Source organism: Suillus bovinus (genome assembly GCF_016758785.1).
Source record: "Suillus bovinus strain UH-Sbo-P2 chromosome Unknown EDB93scaffold_81, whole genome shotgun sequence".
In the NCBI taxonomy this organism is placed as follows: Eukaryota; Fungi; Basidiomycota; class Agaricomycetes; order Boletales; family Suillaceae; genus Suillus; species Suillus bovinus.
Window position 1 is genome coordinate 61,704 of NW_024542137.1, and position 19,258 is coordinate 80,961.

Sequence of the window (19,258 nt, forward strand, 5' to 3'; positions counted from 1 at the left end):
AGTGGATCTATGCTGAAAATATGTAGGATGACAACGAAAGGAAAGAAAACCCAAGTGGCGGTTTTCAGCCTATATTATTGCTCGCCCTCGATGTCAGCTTCTTCCTCTTCTACTGTAGCTTCCTGATACTGTGGATATAAAATCAGTCAATCTGTCTTATCGCAAGAAACAAGCAATATTACCTGTTGATACTCTGATCTGTATTTAGAAGGTACAACAGTCAGTTATGTACGATGGTATAGATGTATACGCACATCAGATCCTGAGTGTTGCTCTCCGCCTCTGTGAACTCCATCACATCCATGCCCTCCCCAGTGTACCAGTGCAAGAATGCGCGGCGCTTGAACATAAGAGCAAACTGGTCAAGGTTACGCTTGAAGAGTTCCTGCATACACGTTGAATTTGCAAGGGCTACCGCTGCCTGAGGTTGACCCACGGGGGGCACAGAGCAAAGCGAAACGGAAACGTTATCCGGGATCCACCTGAAATGTGTTAGTGAAGCCTCTACCAGACCAGGACTTTTGTGTACTCCACAAATAGATTCGAATTCTTGCGTTGCAGTTGCATAACAGAGTTCTGCACAAGCATTAGTAGTGCGATTTCATGACAATACTACACCGTACCTCTGCCTACGAAAAAGAATCAGATGTCACATTCACAAACATGTACGATGGACGTACCTCATGTGATGACACCTTGCCTCGGAAGATGCAAGCAGCAGTCAGGTATCGACTAGGATTCCGAATAATATTAGTCAGCCGTTTCTACTTGTGCGTCATAGGACATACCCAAATCGAGGATCCGAAGCAACCAGGAGATTCTTTTTGTCAAACAGCCTGTGGCACAATAAGTGAAGATCGAAGACCAATAGTTGTGTACTCACGATGAGGTGAGTTCTGATACAGAGAGTCTCTGGAAAGTTCGAGCTTTTGGATCGTAGAATGGAGCGAAACTCGGCATCAGAAAATGTAGCTAAAGTATGGAATCAGACAAAGTGGAGAAGTATTTCAAAAAAAAACTCACCCGAGGGAAGGGAACAAGGTTCATCCCAAGCTTTCGAAGGTCACTAAGAAAATTGTTGGAAGGACTAAACACCCATGGATCAGGGATTGCTTACCCGTTGAGCTGACCAGGAAACCTTAGACTCGTGCTGACACCACACATGACCTTGGCTATGAGCTACAATAGAAATTAAATGATAGAACACAATGTAAAGGTATTGAGGCTCACTTGGTTCAGATCTTTGTATCCAGGACTTTTGATTTTAAGAGTGCGGACGGCTATGTCATACCTGATTTCATCAGGAGGTGGCTTGGTAAACAGATCGCGAAATTCTCACAAGGCCTCGTTGTCGATACAAATAGTAAGATCGCAATTATCGACCAGTTGATGTATAGAAAGAAGAGAATTATATGGCTGATGCTGGTCAGCGACAAATCAGCCCGAAAATGAGAGTCATATCTTACTTCAACAACAGTCTCAGAGACCTGCAAGTCAACATCAGTTATTAGTCTCACCTGGGAGATGTCAACCACTGACATTGGGTGCAGGCAGAATCGAGAACGTAGAAAGCATTCGATCAGGATATTCCTATTCATAAATCAGTATACACGCAGGCCAGGTAGTGATACCAAGGCTGACCTCCCGCAGCTTGGACAGAAGCAAAGAACCCAGACCAGCGCCAGTACCACCTCCGAGTGAGTGGATCATCTGGAATCCTTGCAATGCCTCTGTAGCCTCGCACTGTCTTCGAACAATATCCAAGATGCCGTCAATCAATTCGGCCCCTGCGTTTCGGACTCATCAGGCCTGAGGAAGGGGATAATGGCGATATCTCCGCACCTTCGGTGTAATCTAAGCATCGTTACGGCATACCATCAGATCATGAAGTACAAAGCAATACGAGGCTTACATCCTTTCGCCCAGTTATTTCCAGCCCCTGAGTCGCTAGTGAAGTACGTATCTGGACGAAATAGCTGACCCAGCGGCCCCGAACGAAGCTACTAAAAATCAGAACGTCGTATAAAAACTGAATTCAATCAAACTGACGCGATTGCAGACCCCGGATTCGAGATCCACCTGAACACTTCGCGGAACGTACTTGGTAGGTCCGCTAGAGTCCACTTGTGTAAAGTATACGCCTGCCTGTGAGCAACAGAGATCAGAGATAGGCGACGAGCAATTTAATGATGACGAACTCGTGCAATCTGTTGAGGATCATTGCCTTTGTACATCTAGGTGTATGACGTCGCCATGTCAGCTGACATCGAGCCTACGTGGACTGAGTCCTGAACTTCAAAAGAGCGGCTCACCCCAGCATCGTCGAGGCCATGCTCCGCTAAGAGCATCCTCCAAAAGGCCTCTCCAACTTGGTTTCCTGCCTGTGAGGTTGTTTTTCATGAACAACCCTGATCCCAGGCTACGTGCATGCACGATGACTCACCTGCCCAGCCTATATCGATAGAATGAGAGGTCAGAACAACGGCGGAGCGATAATTATAAACTTACTTGAATGTTTACAATTTCCCGCGACATGATGGAAAGACGAAAAGAATCGATGACCAAGGTGGCCCTCGACCCAGGGCCACACTGAGTAATAAGGACCCGAAACGGGTGCTAATACTAGATGGTTCGAGGGGTCACGTTCGGGGATTGCCGAACGTACTTCCAATAATATAGAGCACCCCATGTGACCGTGTCCCATTTACGCGTCGCGCGTTCCGCCACCAACGTCCATTATGCGTTTCAGAGCTACCATAGAGAATGCCCCAATTTTCTATCGTCAGTAATTATGTGGATAGGTGCTTCGTCTTTTTAAATTTCCTTTAGGTCTTATACAAGCGGTGGAAAAATTACAGAAAACATGTATCATGAAGTTCACCGAAACCGAGATGCACGTCATTTGCAACGATGATGCGAACGAAGGTGGAATTCAAGTTTGGTCGTAAGCTGAATTCTGTGTCTTTATACTGTATGCATCTTATATTCACGGATAGCGTCGTGAAGGTCGACACCATGTTCACATCATACCGAATTCAATCCAATGCAGATAATGCAATAACCTTGACACTGTCTACAGAAGCACTGTTATCAGCTCTTCGATCGTCTTCTTCATCAGCATCGTCGTCCTCTGTAGCGGCTGCTATCCTTCCTTCGTACGACGCTGATGAAGTCGTCATGAAGCTTGCTAAGAAAAACGAGCAGGCCGTGTTGAGCTTCGAGATGTACGGGATATCTAGGACAGGACGCAAAGTCCGGGTTGCGCACGACGTACGTATAGACGTGATACGACCAGCTGAAAGCGATAAACTCCACGAACCACGGTGCCCAGACCCAGAGGTAGGTGATCGTTTCATTATGCTTACCGTGAAAGCTAATACACATCAGGTTCATGTCTTACTCCCCCCTCTACTAAAAATTCGTACCATAGTGGAGAGGCTACGTCCGCTCTCAGACGTTCTTGCACTGCGCGCGAACAACAGTGGTATCCTTCAATTATGTATCAATACCGACACCGTAAAACTCGAGACACAGTGGGTCAAATGCGGTAATCCATCAATGGGTAAGTAACGCAGTCTGCTCTGCTAATGACATCTTTTATAACTACCCCTCAGCCAACGACATAGCCCAGAACGATGAAAACGATGATGCAGAAGACATCTCACTAAATAAGCCCGATCCTGACAAAATGTTTTGCGTGCTTGTCTCCATCCGGAGCTTCCTCAAGTTTTTGAACAGTCATGTTGTATCCGCCACCACCATCTTGTGTACGTATTCCCATTTAGGCGTTCCGTCTCACTAATCTTTTCGTTCATACAGGTTTATGTCACAATCACTGTGCTATCTTGTACGTCTACATCGGCGAGATAGCTGACGCAGGAGGCGTCCTCACGTACTATATTCCAACCGTCATCGATGGCGACGAGTAATTTTAAAAGATAATTCCTTCCTTCCATCATGGTGAGCGTGTCAGCAAATGTCTGCATTGATAACCTCAAATGTTATACTTGTAGCTTACCAGATGATAACGTGTTTTAGGGGGGTAAATCTCTGTCCACTTTAACTCACTTAATATAACTACCTTACCACCAGCTCCGACGATTTTCCGGAACAATAATATATTTCAGGCGAGGGCAAAGGCTACAGAGAGAATATCAAAATCAGATGAAGAAACTAACACAATGGCACGTAGCATGTAATCTGAATAATACAGAACATTACGTTTCCAAGAGTAGGCAAGAGGTGGTTTTGTATTGTATTTCTTGTCCTCGCAATACCAGCACAATACAATCCTACACTTAATTCCACGCTTCCGAGCACACCTTGTCCGGACGCCTGCTGTTCCGGCCCTTGCAATCTATCTTCCCACAATCCTGACATGCATTCATACAAAAAGTGCGTCCACCTTTGCCCTTGCAGTCCTGCGAACCGCACTTGCAGCAGTGTCGAGTTCGCTTCTGCGAGGGCTCTAGGATCGCAACTTCATTGGTCTCTCCATAACCATACGCACGTTTAAGTCCATTTTGCTCACTTGGTGTATGCGACTGAGAAACTGGTGGGGGTGGAGCACTTTGACTTTGGGGGTGCTGGGGGTAATATGAGTACCCGGGATAGGCATACGATACATACGGGCCTGGCTGTCCGAAAGCAAATTGTTGTACCTGCGGCGGAGCTTGTGCCTGTGCCTGAGGTTGAGGTTGCGGCTGCGGTTGTACAGACGTGGACACTGATGCAGTAGGATGGTCAGGTGTAACACTACCAAGAGTAGACGATGAGGGTTGAGGCATAGTGGGGTGGATCTGGGTTGATGGGCCAGGTTCTGGAGCACTAGAGTCTGCCTTCCATGCATCGCTAAATTCGCCTATAGCGTCCTGCTTGCGCCATTAGCAGATAAGAGGTAGAAGGCAGGTAGGTGCATACTTGGTTATTGTTGTCGATTTCTCGACGAAATATATCAGCACCAACACTACCATCGTCGACATCATATTCCTGATCTTGGTCCCTCTTCTCGTCAGCAGGTGGGTTTTGGACAGCGTTGATGATATTAAGAATGTTTTCCTTCGACATCCCAACTTTTAGACAGGCTTTCACCATGTTCCAAAGCGTTTTGGAGACACCGACAGCATGCCAATTCCAAACATTGCTTCCAGGGCCCAGATCGGCGTCACCCTGTAACAATCGCGCTGGAAACTCTTCTCTTAACCTCACGGGAAGTCCCTGCATGACAGATGCGTCCGTGCTGGCGAATTTGCGTCCTTCAGGAGTCGTGCTAGCGATACACGATACACTTTTACATGCGTACTCGCATCCGATGATGAAGAAGGGTTTGTCAAGGTCATAAACTTTTACTGGGCCACTTCGGATGCGACCTCGGTTTTGGAGAGTACTCCCGCACACGGTACAATGGATACCAGCAAGAACGAGAGGTAACGGATCCCAATACAAGAAGCGATGCTCGGAGTGCGTGACTCGGGCAGTCGTCCGAGGCGCAATCAATGATAGATAAGATGGCGATGAAGGAAGCCACAATGTCCTAAGGACCGAATAAAGAGAAGGAATGGGATGCGCATCTTTGTTCTGGTTTTGAGATGGCATGAGTGAAGCGAGATGGGACCTGAAAGCTTCTTCAACAGTAGGTCCGCCGCTGGCGATGGGATTAGGTGCGGCAATAGCTCCCAAAAGGGCCTGCATGAGCACATTGGGCTTTGTACATGAAAGTTCCGCCCATTCATCACGACCAAGGTTAGGGTCGATGGAAGGATGCTGAGCGTTGGGGACTGTATTGCCATTCGTAATGGGAGGCGTTGTTTGTGGGGCTTGAGGGGTGAATCCTTGCCATGGAGGTGGGATGCCGGGGTGCTGTGGATAATATGCCTATGGACAAACAATCAGTGCTTCGGAGACCTTGAACAAACTGGAACACGCACCCCAGGGAATGGTACACCAGGCGGAAGCTGTGGTGTATCCGCACTCAGCTTTACACTCGACCGTCGCTGCTGGTTTGCTTTCCGAGCGCCGACAGATCCGGCAGGTAAACCATCTTTACGAGGGCGGCCTACCGGACGCTTAATCTTTTCGCTAATGATGGCGGGATCAGGAGGTTGTTTCTTCCCACTTCCTTTGGGCCGTCCAGGTTTGCGCTTCGGGGGAGGCTCATTAGGGTCTACAGCTGCATGTCAAGGGGTTAGCAAAGAATAAAATAAGGAAATGATAAAAATTGTACCCTGCACAATGGCAGAAGCTGATTCCACTGGCATGTTCGCTATGGTGTTCTCCATGGAGAATTTCTGGAGATATGTGAGCACCGTCGAGACATGAAGGAAGCATAAATTGAAGATAAAAGGTTGCAAAGAGGATGCCCCTGGAACAAAGGCCGAATATACGACATGCCAGAAAGTAGTTATCCAAGATAAAACAGTAATCTCGACAAGGAGATCGTCAATTGAGTGGCTCAAAAATGTAGTTAAAAATGAGAAAAACGTAAGAAAATAGAGAATAAATCTTTTACAATAGAGTATGAATCTTTGATGATAAAAGACGTAGAGCTCACCACTGATGAATGGTAGTCTTTCTAGCTAGTTAATGGTGAGTTTCTTGCTAGCAGTTGCTAACAGCTTATCCCCTGAGACGCTCGGCTGTGGTCGTGAGAAAGCGGTTAGGCGACAAATGCTTTTCCCTTTTATTAGATCGGAGCTTGAATTGAAACCTTAAGTGCCTTTCAACTTTTTACTGCTCCTAAATAAACGCTATCGATTATGAAGGTGAGTGAACAAAGATTTCATCGTTCAGAATCGTCTCTTTCACATTATACGATGATCTGTAACCGAATGCAATTAGGAAGTGCCGTCTCAATGTCATCTCTTGATGATTAGTGTCGAAACTCGGTTCTCTGACTTATCATTTAACTCGGCGTTCATTTGAAAATTTACTGATCTTTTTCTCCAGGTGCTTAACACGATCAACAATTCATTGTAGGCACCGTTCTATAAGATAACAGCACAAATTGCAATTGGATTACAGTAATAATATGTGTTTTTGGAAAGCCGTTTCATTTTCTAGCTGGACAACAGGTTGATTTTCATAATTATCGCTGTACAGTCGGAACGCCACGATCAGCACCAAATTCAAGAGCTAAGGTTTCTGTAAGAGATTTCTTCGGGCAGACCACTCGCAGCTTACCCAAAGAGTATGAACCGGCTCATCGGATGGGTTAAGTACCCATTTTCAAACTAAGCTGAAAGAGACGTCATTATGACCCGAGTTGATCAAGCCAACATCCAGACTCCTGGCTGCAGCGCAGGCCCACGTCTGAGGAGAGTGCCTCTGTCATGAATGAATGCGTGTGGCAAGGAGATCACAAGCATCTCACACTGGCTCTATCGTGTGCCTGAGCAAAGCAAAAGAAGCAAGATTATCGTGAAACCCCAGATGGGTGATAATGCGTCAGATCATCGAGAAAACCTGGCAAACTTCATCATCCATCTGAGCGGGATATCATATGGGACGCGATGTAAAAGTTCTGTGAACTAGAAAAAAAGGACGCGTGGTGAGCTAAGATGGCTGATAGCTCCATGAATTTCACAATCATCAAATCCATTCAAAATCTATCGTCTATCTGAGCACAAAAAAGGAGAGGTGACCGAGACCAGTAGAAGCTCAGATGGCTGATGACACAGCAGCTCTGGTCGGCAGGACACAGCTACAGTGAGATCTGTCATTTGGACTGGACTCGGAAAAAACGGGAGAAATCGCGTATGCGAAAACGAATTAATTGTGAGAGTAATGACGGATGGGATGGGACGAGCTAGAGAGATAAATGACAATAATTCGTGATGCCAGTGAGAGCCTGGCAGATGCCAGCATATCCTACATAAGAAAATTCAAAGAAAATGCTTACCTTGTGTTGACAGTCCAGATAAAGCGTGGCAGCGAAGACGACACCATGAGAAGGGAATGATTCTGTGCAAATGGGCACGGAGTGGGTCGGAGTCCGGTTATCAAATATTAATGAGATGGGCAGCGTTGCCGTCGAAGTTGCAAAAAAGATGCTCTAAAAGGCTCTAAATCGAGTCCCATAATGAACTTGAAGGTACAAAAATTGCGATAGAGCTGTGCCAACGTGCTCGATCGCTAACGGAACATAGACTATGCGATCTTTCCATGTGGATTTGAATATGATGCAGACTGGGTCGGAGCCAAGAGAGGATTGTTCATTTGGATGAATGGTGTTATGAACTCGATGTAGTAAGACCGGGTACCGGTTGTGGAATGTTCTGGATATCGGAAGATGTCAACGTTCAATGATGATGCACCCGTAGAGAATAAATAGCTTGGTGAACGGAGAGTTGTTGTATTTACAGCGAAATTAGTCGGAGTATAAGAGTTTTGAACTAAACGGGTAAAACTGATTTGTAAATCAAAATTCAATCGAAACTGTTCAACAGGCTTTCGCGTCGCAACACATCAAGAGCCTTGTGAGGCGGGCATTAATATTCATCACCATCATGCCGATTTAGTGATACAAGCGCTGAACAGCAGTATATCTGGCACGAACACCAGATCGTTTGATACACCCCCAAGATTACCCACTCGCTGACACCTATCCCTTAAATATGACCGTAGTCTCAAATGATCCCATTTGGTGGCCGATCATCAGTTCGTGTATTTTTATCAGCTATTGGACAGGTTCGAATTCGTCATTTCATTTGGTGATGTCTCGATCTAACATTGACTCGGACTTGCGGTTTCGCAGTTGCCGCCGGCGTCGTGGTGATATATGATTGGGGTGAGTAGGATGGTGTTCGAAAACCGCTGATATTCTCATGATATTTTTATTTTCAGCACTAACACTCGGACAAGAGGTAGGTCAAAGTTATTCTCGGAGCAGTCAACTCGCTAATAATTGTGTTGTAGATCGAACTGATCTGGGTGAGTGACAGAGTCCCATATCAAAAGAATAGCAGGAGAATACAATGAACTTGCGACAGAAGCAACGCTGGTCCCTCATGACTGTGCTGTATATCACTGTTCGTATCTCGTGTTACACCATAGTGTGGTTGGCAAGTTGTGCTGACTCCAAAATGTTCCAGATACGTTATTTTGGAATACCATATTTTGTGTATGTTAGTGTGGCCAACAAGTCGGTTCTGTACTCATATCCCATATCTCATTATTAGTCTCAACATTTTGGGTATGTATCATATCATAGTGTTTCGATTCTTCTGACTGGCAGTACACAGCAAATACGACAACGATCTCGCTGACAAATTTAGTGAGTATTCTGTAACTATCTCGTTCCCATTCAATGATTAAATTCATTTGCAGTGGTGAGTGATATTCTGACTATTCAAATGGCCCACCATAATGACTTGATAGGTGTGAGTCAGAGTGTTTGATCTTACTATAGTACGAGAGTGATCGCTAATCAGGTGTTTCAGGCTATATTATGAACTACGCACAGAATGTGATAGGCGTGGTCGTAATTGCCATGTTGGGTGGTGAGTTTCCCAGCTTCAATACTTCAGTGATATTGACTCGACTGAAACCATGATGCAAGTCATTATGATTGCTCGATTGCATGCCATGTATCAGAGATCTAGGATGATTTTGGTCTTCCTTGTTGTTATCTTCCTAGCTGTCAACATCGCCTGCGGAGTAATCGCGGCAATAGTGCTCGAGGATGCTGGAGCAGGTATGCTTTACTTGTTGACCTGAAGAACATAGCTCATTGGACGAATACCAGAAGAATTGATATTCTCTGGCACGTACATGTGCGCTTATGAATTTGAAGGGGGTGACCAGCTTCTATATTCAATTTGTTCTATGCTCTACACTCTTTGGGAGGTCTTCGCGCTGTGTCTTTCAGTTTGGGTTGCTGTGAAACATTTTCGTGACCTGCGGCGACTCGGCCCATCCTCAGGATTGACCATCGGAGACTGTTTCAGAGTGCTGACAAAGTCTTACGTGCTTTACTTTGCAAAGTGAGCTTGTAATGTGAATATGGTTATTTTTTCTACTTAAGCTCTGTACGTGCTAGCGTTGTTGGTGCCTCTTGCATACAGCTTCTCTCTACAGTGATCAATGTGGGCAGACGTATCGTTGCCATCCGCTTGTAACCACTGCTCATCAATTTTGCAGGAGTCAAATTCTATGGGGGCTCTGATATTCACTGGTGCTCTTCGAATTCTCTTGGTCGTGCAAAAGTTTGTGCTGGGACCACTGCCTCATCCTTAGCGTTCGACAATATCACGCCAAACTCGTGGCTGCATCCGACGCAGAAACTAGCATGAATTCGATTGTCTTCCAGGAGCGTGTACATGTCCCGACGAGCAGTACTGTGTAGGTAAATGGTTGCCGAGTGTTTTGCAGGGTGGATGAATTTGTTCGAGGATCTTTCGTTGTATTTATTCAAGTCATGGTGCTTCAAAGTATATTTAAGACAAAATATGTAGACAAACCCATTTCTTCTTCTGTCACTACTAGAAGTCGGTGAACTGTACGCCCATTATCCGGGATGTCTAGCAACCAACCCTAGTCCTTAATTCCTAGCCACTGATTCTATGTATTTGCGGTGTTTTGTTGTTGGAGCATAGTTGATAAATAAGTGACCGCGAAGCGTAAAGCCCAGATCGCTGATAACTCATTGGTGCTCAGAAGCATTTTCATTCATCTAGGCCATAGAAAAGTGTAGGGCTGAATGATTGAGTTCGACGGGGAATGATTCGGACCAAGAGAGAATGAGTGAGGGGGAGTTTATTCACTTGAGCTCTAGAAAGTAGGGACCGACTATTTGTATGTAAGTGAGCACAAAGGGAGTTCCATAAGTAGTACTTCGATCCGGTACAAAGGGAATTCCATAGCTGGTGTCCGTGGCTAGCAGAGTGACATTCCTTACAAAAGGAAAATAAATAAATCACGCGGTTTCATGGATTGCTCTGTGCCTCTATCACGAATGAGGAGATGAGGTGGTGCTGAGGTGGGGAATGGAGATCGGAGAACCGGAGTTCAAGTCTGCAGGAAGCCTGAAGTGCACCTGCAAAATTATTAATTAGGCATCGGCCACGATATTCTGAAATTGCATGCATAAATACGTTGATCAGAGTCACACCATCGTAGCGTTCTGCCCATGCGACTGCAGATTTTTGTGCGTTGGGTTTACATTCTTGCGCCACGGTTTACTATTTTACTTTTTTATTTTATTTTTCTTGCCACACTAAATAATACATTAGTAGCAAGGGCTGAAATAAGTGGAAAAGGCGAACAAGTTGGCATAACAAAAAAGTTAACAGTAGGCAACAGCACGGGTAACCCGTGGGTATCTGTACCCGTACCCGTGTGGTCGGGTACGGGTGGGTCAATGGAATATCATTGATGGTCTTTTGCATCAGTATCAGCGTTGCAAAATGAGAAACAGATGGAAGCAATCGACCACGAAAAACCTGTGCTGTACTGGTGGGAACCGACTCGGAGTTAACTCGACAACAACGCATTGACAGACGTCAATCGCGACGACAATACCTTTGCCGTAACAGCTCCTTCCAAATCTGCAGATGAGTACCCCATGGCAAGCTTTAGTTGCGAGCCAAAATGATCGAGCCTTCATTACGACCATGGGCTTTGACATGGGACAATTACCTTCATAATTACCTCCGGCTTCGTAAAACATTGGTATCATATACCCATTCCTCGTAACGACCTCAGTTAGTAGTTCCATTTGTCCTCGGAGTAAGTGGTACAGAAGGACCAGGCTGTGATGCCCGTAATGTACGTGCAGCAGTCTCGTCGTAGTGTAATTCAATCATAAGCATAGAACTTCGATCAAGTGTAGTATCAGAGAAAGGATGCGAATCAACGAATGCTCACCTCGTACTCCTCAAAAGTGTCTCTTTCTATGCCGGGAGTGCGACAGCTATTATTCTGGACTTCCATGCCAATATATTGCAATGCGACAAAGGGCCCTGACACGGTTGCCGTCGTACAAATGCAGAAGGTAGGGTTAGAGAATGTCGATCTCTGGACGCCAGTTGTCCCTCGAAATTTTTCGAGGGGACTTTCGCATCGAATGCCAGTCGTTCGTCATATGTTGACGTGGCAAAGTAAGTAGGCACCGCAGTCCGTGAGCGATAGTGAAAATTTCTGAAGGGACTTTTGAATTGGACGCCAATTGTTTGTTGTACGTTGATGTTGAAACATAAGGAGACACCTGATGTCCCTTGGCGAGCGCTAGTGTCAGGCTCAGATATTTGGCTTATCATAAGGTGTCCAAACCAGTTCCTATAGAAACAAGATAAGTACGCGAAAGCATACGGGGAATCCGTGAAGTGTGATATCGAACTGTTGACAACTTGACACATCTGAGGGGTTTTCGACACTTTGCTTCTTGCAAGACTTCAGTCAAAAGCAGATTATGGACCTTAGAGCATTCCAGAGCACTCTGGAATACCTTTCGAATGTGGCTTCACTCGCGGCAATAGGTGGCAAGATGTCAGTTTCCTCGTTGTGTGAACATTACATAGTGCGGTGATTATGTCAGTGGATTTTGAGAAACAATGCTTGGTCGTATTTGGTCTGTGGCTCTCTTACACACGCCCAGTAGGAGTCTGGTCCTAAAATTTGGCAACTTCCAAGTATCATGAGTAACTAATTTAGAGCAAACCTTCCTATGTCACAAATTTTCAAAAGTGGCTGCAATCATTGAGGTATTCTTGAAACTATTTTTGCAAGGAATCTTGCAATAATATAACAACCAAATTGCAGCGTGCCGTAGACTGTTGCAATGTTGCAAGGCTCTTTTAAGTTTTAACTGCATTTCTATGGCAATTTCAAGGACGATTTTATTACCTAAAGAATTCATTTATGTAAATTTTTGAGGCTATTTTGCCTTCGAACCTTGAAATGCCTTACAAGGCGTTGAAATTATATCATCATTTTTATCGAGAAGTTACTCAACCAAGTGCCAGGTGATGATTGGGTAAGCAATGGCAAAAGTATGGCCCTTTTGACGGCATTGTAATGGCCCTTAGGTTTGCCTTAGGGTTTTTCCGACGTAATATTATGGAACTCATAACTACGTTCTAGGCAGTGTGTGGTTTTGTGCTCGGCGTGGGCGACATGTGTGTGGGCAACTTTGAGCATCTCTATCAGATAACTGCGACACTTCAAGGGTCTTCAGGCCGGCATAAACATACATTATCATCGTGCTGATTTTGGATGTACAAGCGCTGAGCGGTAGTATATCTATCCCGAACGCTAGATCGCTATACACCCATCCCCCCATCCCTCAAATATGACCATAGTCTCAAATGACCCCAGTTGGTGGCCGTTCATCGCTTCCAATGTTTTCCTTAGCTATTGGATAAGTTCGTCGTATCAGTTGGTGACGTCTTGATCTAACATCGACTCGCGGTTTCACAGTTGCCGCAGGCCTCGTGGTAGTTTACGATTGGGGTGAGCAGGACAGTGCTTAAACCATTGATATTCTCATGATATTTTCAGCACTCACACTTGGACAAGAGGTAGGTCAATGTCATCCCCAGAGCAGCCAACGTGCTAAGAATGGTGTTATAGATTGAACTGATCTGGGTAAGTGACAGAGTCCCATATCGGGTGACAAGCAACAGAATACAATGAATTTTGGGCAGAGGCAACGCTGGTCACTCATAACTGTGCTGTACCTGGTTGTTCGTACCTCACTTTATACTTTGGCGTGGCTGACAGTTGTGCTGACTCCAATGTGTTCTAGACACGCTATATTGGAATACCATATTCTATGTATGTTATTGTGTGACCAATACGTTGGTGCTATACTAATAACCCTTCTCTCATTATCAGTATGAGTGTCCTAGGTATGTCTCGTATGCACCGTGTTTCATTTTTATAACCAGCGACACACAGAAACCATGACACTGGTCTCGCTAACAGATGCAGTGAGTATTCTGCAACATCTCATTCCTATCTAATGCCAGTGAATACGTTCATTTTTAGGGGTGAGTAAGATTCTGCCAGTAACAAACCTGGCTCAACATAGTGACACATAGGTGTGAGTCGGATTGTTGGCTACTAGCATGAAGGCGATCGCTCATTGGGTGTTTAAGGCGTTATTATATACTACGCAATATATGTGGCAATCGTGGTAATAGGTGTCATGTTGTGCGGTGAGTGACCCAGTTGCAATACCTCAGTGATATTGACCCGAGTGAAACGTGATGCAAGTCATCATGATTGCACGGTTACATGTCATGTACCAGAGATCTAGGATGATGCTTATGTTCCTTGTTATTATTTTCCTGGCTGTAACCATCGCCAGTGGAGTAATGACGGCAATGGTGCTCAAGGATTCCGTACTGGGTAAGCTTTACTTGTTGACTTGAAGGACACAGCTCATTGGATGGGCACCAGAGGAGGCGACACTCTCTGGCACGTATATATGCCATTATGAATATGTAGGCGATGTCAACCTTCTGCTTTCAATGCTTTGGATGCTCTACACCGTTTGGGAGGTCCTCGCACTGTGTCTTTCGGTCTGGATTGCTGGAAAACACTTCCGTGACCTGCGACGATTTGGCCTATCGACGGGATCGACCGTCAAGGACTGCTTCAGAGTGCTGATGCAATCTCACGTGCTTTATTTTGCGAGGTGAGCTTGTAATGTGAATGATATACTTTTCTGCTCAAGTTTTGCACGTGCTAGCTTTTTTGGGGCCTCTTTCCTCCAGTTTATCACTTACTCTCCACTGGCAGAGCTCGCGGTGAGCCGGCCTGTCGCCGAACCCTGCGTGTGACCACTGCTAATCATTTATGTAGAATCCATATTCTATGGGATATCAGATACTTAATGGTGCTGCTCAGATCTTATTTAGCGTGCAGGCGTTTGTGCTAGGACCGCGCTTGATCCTGAGCATTCGAGAATATCATGCCAAACTCGTGGCCGAATCCGACGCAGAAATTAGCATGAACTCGATCGTCTTCCAGAAGCGTGTACATGTACCAACTAGCAGTACCGTGTAGAGAAATGTTTTCTGCATGAAGGAGATATTGGTCGAGGATCCGTCATAGTATTTATTTTAGTTATGGTTTTTCAAAGTATGTTTAAGACGAGGTGTATGTAGACAAACCCTTTTCTTTTCGTGTCACTACCGTGACTAGAAATCGACGGACCGCTCGCCGCTCGCCAACACTTGCATCAAGTGGCAAGCCGAAATTATCCAGAATGTCTAGCAACCAATCCAGTACTCGATGACTCATGTCTAATACTGAAATACAACGAAGAATCAGCATACCAGGCAGCTGATTCTACGTGTGTGCAGAGTTCCGCTGAGCATATAGATGGTGATGTGTCCGCGAAACCTGAAGCCCACATAGCTGATTGCTCATTAGTCTGAAGTTTGTTTTCATCCATCTGGGCCACGGAGGAGGACGAATGAATTGCACGGACTCATCACTCAACTGGATACTCCTATCAAAAATGAGCATGGCAAGAAGATGAGGTATGCTGAGCGGAGAGTATACAGTTAGAGAATGGGTGCTTCAATTCAGAAGGTTCATACATACATACATTATTGGAGTCACGCTATCGTAGCGATGCGCGCATGCGACTGCAAACAATGTGTCGGGTTTGCGTCCTTGCAAGATTTGTTGGAGCCCATCCTGCTAAGCACGACCGAGTAAAGCATCAGTAAAGCACCATACGAGATAAGTACATACATGTGGCTATCATTGAGACCGACCCTTGGCCAGCAGATGATCGATTGAGCACTTGCAAGACGATGCATTGCTTCACGTGATTATCTGCTGATGTAGCGTGTCTAGCTGATAGACCAGAAATTCTGCGCGCGCGGAATACTTTGGAATCGTCCGTCTAAGGACGTATGAGGAGAAGTGAGAGTGGTTGTACAAGGACAGATGACTGGTGATGCTATGGCCTTGCTAGAAAACATTCCTTCAACACCATGGCGTCATCTGGACTGAACGAATAGAAAGCGAGGGGAGCTAGAAATAGCGTGGAGCACTTTAGACAGCTGACAGTCTGATAGTACAAGGGTTCCGCAGAGTAACTCCCGAACTAGCGTTTGTTTGAACGCGAAGATGAAGGGAGATGGTGATGCTATTCGAAAGGGTCGTTGGAATGTGCCATGTCTCCCACTCGTGGGCCGTTGGAATGACCAATAACGACTCAGACAGCTCGAACTTGTGGGTGACCCGTGACATGCGGAACGAAACAGCACAGGATATGAGTGAGGAAGAACAACGACTTCTCAAAGCGGAAATTGAAATATCTGCTTGGATTCCACGCACTACCATGTATAGCTCAGGCTCTTGGACAACAGTTTTAAGCGGCAGTGCGCGCCTCAAAGCCTCACGCGCACGCCCGGATGCATGTTCTATCAACGGCAAGCGCTAGTGGCAGTGCATGGCAGGGCCTTAAGCGAATCCACATATCAGCTATCACGAGCGGTGCCGCAGTGCGTTCACGTCAGCAGTAGCATGTATGTTCTATCCGTGATCCTACTGGGGGTACACCATAATAAAAACATGCATGACCGCAATATTACAGTCCTACTAGTTGGCCATCAGAGGACTGGTGAGCTGCAGATATGTATATCGAAATCTCTGATTAGTCTCATGCACGAATAGCACAGTGTCGCCTGGCCTGAACTCGGATGCTGTTGAGTGGTCGTCAGGAATAAACGTTCAACCACGTGATTCTGGCATCTGCCACACAGGAAGAACATGTTTCTGCCACAGTGCCAGGTTCTGCCAGAACTGCCCACGACATCAGCACTGATTCAAGGGCCTTGGCACCGATTAGGAGGTGGAAACATCCATCACCATCACTGTGCCGATTTTGGTGATACAAGCGCTGAACGACAGTATATCTAGCACGAACATTGGATCGTTACTATGACCCTCAACATCCCCTGCTCACTCACATCCATCCCTCGAATATGGCCCTGATCTCAAACGATCCCAGCTGGTGGCCTATAATCAATTCGTATCTTACTTACAACTATTGGAGTGGTTCGTCCATCAGTTGGTGAAGCCCATGTCTCGATCTAACATTGGCTTATGTCGCAGTTGCTGGAGGACTCGTTGTGGTATACGATTGGGGTGAGCAAGGCAGTGTTCGAAATGTGCTGATGCTCTCATGACATTCCAGGATTAACATTTGGACAAGAGGTGGGTCGGTGCTATTGCTGGAGCAGCCAACTTGCTAAGAATGGTGTCATAGACTGAACTGATATGGGTGAGTGACAGTCCCATATCAGAATAATGACAGAAGAATACAATGAAATTGCGACAGAAGCAACGCTGGTCTCTCATGACTGTGCTATACCTAGTTGTTCGTACCTCATGTTATGGCGTGATTGGTAGCTGTGCTGACTCCAAAATATTCTAGATACGCTATATCGGAATACCATATTCTATGTATGTGTCGAAACCAACAAATTGGCACTGTGCTAATAAGTCATCTCTGACGATTAGTATTGTTACTCTGCGTATGTTTCATATGTGCTATGTTTGATGCTTCTGACTAGCAACGCACAGTAAGTATGACATTCGTCTCGATGACAGATGCAGTGAGTACTATCCAGTAACCATCATTTCCATCCAATGAATACACTCATTTGTAGGGGTGAGTAGGAATCTGACCATTTATCTTCAAGTGGGCTCGACATCATGACTCAATAGGTGTGAGTCCGAGTGTTTGATCCTAGTACCAGGGTGATCATTAATTGGGTATTTCAGGCAATATGATGGACTACCTAACAAATGTGACATATATGGTCGTGACTGCCGTGCTAGGTGGTGAGTCAGTTGCCCAGAGCAATACCTCAGTGATATTGACTCGACTGAAACACGATGCAAGTCATCATGATCGCTCGCTTGCATGCCATGTATCAGTTGAGAATTATTCTCATCTTCCTCGTTATTATCTTCTTGGCTGTTAACATCGCCTATGTGGTAATCGTGTCAATAGTGCTCAGGGATATTGTAGCGGGTATGCTTTACTTTTTAACCCGAAGAACATAGCTCATTGGACGGATACAGAGGAGTTAATACTCTCTGGCACCCATATGTGCGGTTATGAATATGAAGGGGATGCCCAGCTTCTATTTTCAATGTTTTGGATGCTCTACACTCTTTGGGAGGTCCTCGCACTGTTTCTTTCAGTCTGGAGTGCTGTGAAACATTTCCGTGACCTGCGACGAATCGGTTCATCTTCAGGATCGACCATCAAGGACGGTTTCAGAGTGCTGATAAAATCTCACGTGCTTTACTTCGCCAGGTGAGCTTGTAATGTGAATGTGCTTATAATTTATGCTCAAGTTCCGCATATGCTAGCTTTGTTGGTGTCTCTTGCCTCCAGCTCGCGCTTCTCTCCCCAGGACTCGAGGTGCGCTGACCTGTCGCTGACATTTCCTTGTAATTACTACCTATCATTTCTATAGAATTCATACTCTAAGGGAGCTTCGATACTCGCTGGTGCTTTTGAAATTGTAGTGGGCGTGCAGATGTTTGTGCTGGGACCACGCCTCATTCTTAGCGTTCGAGCATATCACGCCAAAGAAATCAGCATAGATTCACTTGCCTTCCAGGAGTATGTATATGTACCAACTAGCAGTATTGTGTAGGGAGATGCTTGCCGAGTATTCTGCATGGAGAAGTTTGGCCGAGGATCCCCCATGGTATTTATTCAAGTTATGATGTTTCAAAGTGTATTTCAGACGTAGTTTGCACAAGACGAAGTTATCTGTTTCATACGGTACTCTATAGTGATAGTCAATGTAATCAATATATCAGCTATTCCTTGTTATAATTACAAGGGCCATCCATCGACATCAGGACATCACGAGATCACTTTTTTACCCATTTATATTCCCACTACCCTATGAGCCTGGGTAGTGGTTAATATTTACGAGATCTTGAAAGCGCAGGCCCGGCGTTGCTGTCAACGTTAACCTTGCAAAAAAAAACGCACCAACTTGAACTTCGGTGCAGATCGTATTGACGTCGTCCGAAGATACCGAGCACGGAGAGACTCGGGATGCCAAATAGCAGGTACGAGCGCAAGGGATATGTCGGGGGAGGGAGGAACGGAGAAGGAGCTGTTGACGTCGGGACCGAAATGGTCCAAAGTAAATTTTTACCTTCAAAATAATCGAGAGCGCTTACCGTATAAATACTAGTGCCCAACCGTTACGAGCGTCTCAGTTCTTTCCAGAGACTGAGACGTGAGTCTATACCTTTACCATTATTG

General features: G+C 45.6%; 3 protein-coding genes across 3 annotated transcripts; 1 reads left to right on the forward strand and 2 right to left on the reverse strand.

Annotated features, from left to right (window-relative positions):
• Window positions 1-74: 74 nt before the first annotated feature.
• EDB93DRAFT_1254862 (beta-tubulin 2) lies at window positions 75-2,535 on the reverse strand (the record flags this gene model as incomplete). The annotated part of the gene is made up of 22 exons (XM_041453694.1): window positions 75-128; window positions 183-198; window positions 255-482; window positions 530-576; window positions 624-629; window positions 681-732; window positions 789-836; window positions 884-972; window positions 1,024-1,066; window positions 1,118-1,179; window positions 1,231-1,291; window positions 1,340-1,416; window positions 1,467-1,487; window positions 1,540-1,590; window positions 1,642-1,787; window positions 1,843-1,854; window positions 1,913-2,000; window positions 2,050-2,145; window positions 2,199-2,234; window positions 2,313-2,381; window positions 2,444-2,452; window positions 2,509-2,535. The coding sequence occupies 22 exons, from the start codon at window positions 2,533-2,535 to the stop codon at window positions 75-77; spliced, it is 1,338 nt and encodes a 445-aa protein (XP_041303127.1).
• Window positions 2,536-2,712: 177 nt separating this feature from the next.
• EDB93DRAFT_884284 (cell cycle checkpoint) lies at window positions 2,713-4,078 on the forward strand. The gene is made up of 7 exons (XM_041457811.1): window positions 2,713-2,781; window positions 2,830-2,944; window positions 2,997-3,339; window positions 3,388-3,562; window positions 3,615-3,767; window positions 3,820-3,960; window positions 4,014-4,078. The coding sequence occupies exons 1-6, from the start codon at window positions 2,739-2,741 to the stop codon at window positions 3,927-3,929; spliced, it is 939 nt and encodes a 312-aa protein (XP_041303128.1). The 5' UTR covers window positions 2,713-2,738; the 3' UTR covers window positions 3,930-3,960; window positions 4,014-4,078.
• A 64-nt stretch (window positions 4,079-4,142) lies between these two features.
• EDB93DRAFT_884297 (uncharacterized protein) lies at window positions 4,143-6,635 on the reverse strand. The gene is made up of 4 exons (XM_041457812.1): window positions 6,224-6,635; window positions 5,928-6,169; window positions 4,921-5,874; window positions 4,143-4,871 (listed from the first exon to the last, which is right to left on the reverse strand). The coding sequence occupies exons 1-4, from the start codon at window positions 6,276-6,278 to the stop codon at window positions 4,299-4,301; spliced, it is 1,824 nt and encodes a 607-aa protein (XP_041303129.1). The 5' UTR covers window positions 6,279-6,635; the 3' UTR covers window positions 4,143-4,298.
• Between the last annotated feature and the right edge of the window lie 12,623 nt (window positions 6,636-19,258).

Excerpts from the sequence above, each read along its gene's own strand:
- EDB93DRAFT_884297 (XM_041457812.1), bottom strand. The coding sequence starts at position 6,278 with ATGGAGAACACCATAGCGAACATGCCAGTGGAATCAGCTTCTGCCATT. Across the intron at positions 6,170-6,223 it reads AGCTTCTGCCATTGTGCAGG|CTGTAGACCCTAATGAGCCT; the intron begins GTACAATTTTTA and ends CTTGACATGCAG. Across the intron at positions 5,875-5,927 it reads CTGGTGTACCATTCCCTGGG|GCATATTATCCACAGCACCC; the intron begins GTGCGTGTTCCA and ends GTTTGTCCATAG.
- EDB93DRAFT_884284 (XM_041457811.1), top strand. The coding sequence starts at position 2,739 with ATGCGTTTCAGAGCTACCATAGAGAATGCCCCAATTTTCTATC. Across the intron at positions 2,782-2,829 it reads GAATGCCCCAATTTTCTATC|GTCTTATACAAGCGGTGGAA; the intron begins GTCAGTAATTAT and ends AATTTCCTTTAG. Across the intron at positions 3,563-3,614 it reads ATGCGGTAATCCATCAATGG|CCAACGACATAGCCCAGAAC; the intron begins GTAAGTAACGCA and ends ACTACCCCTCAG.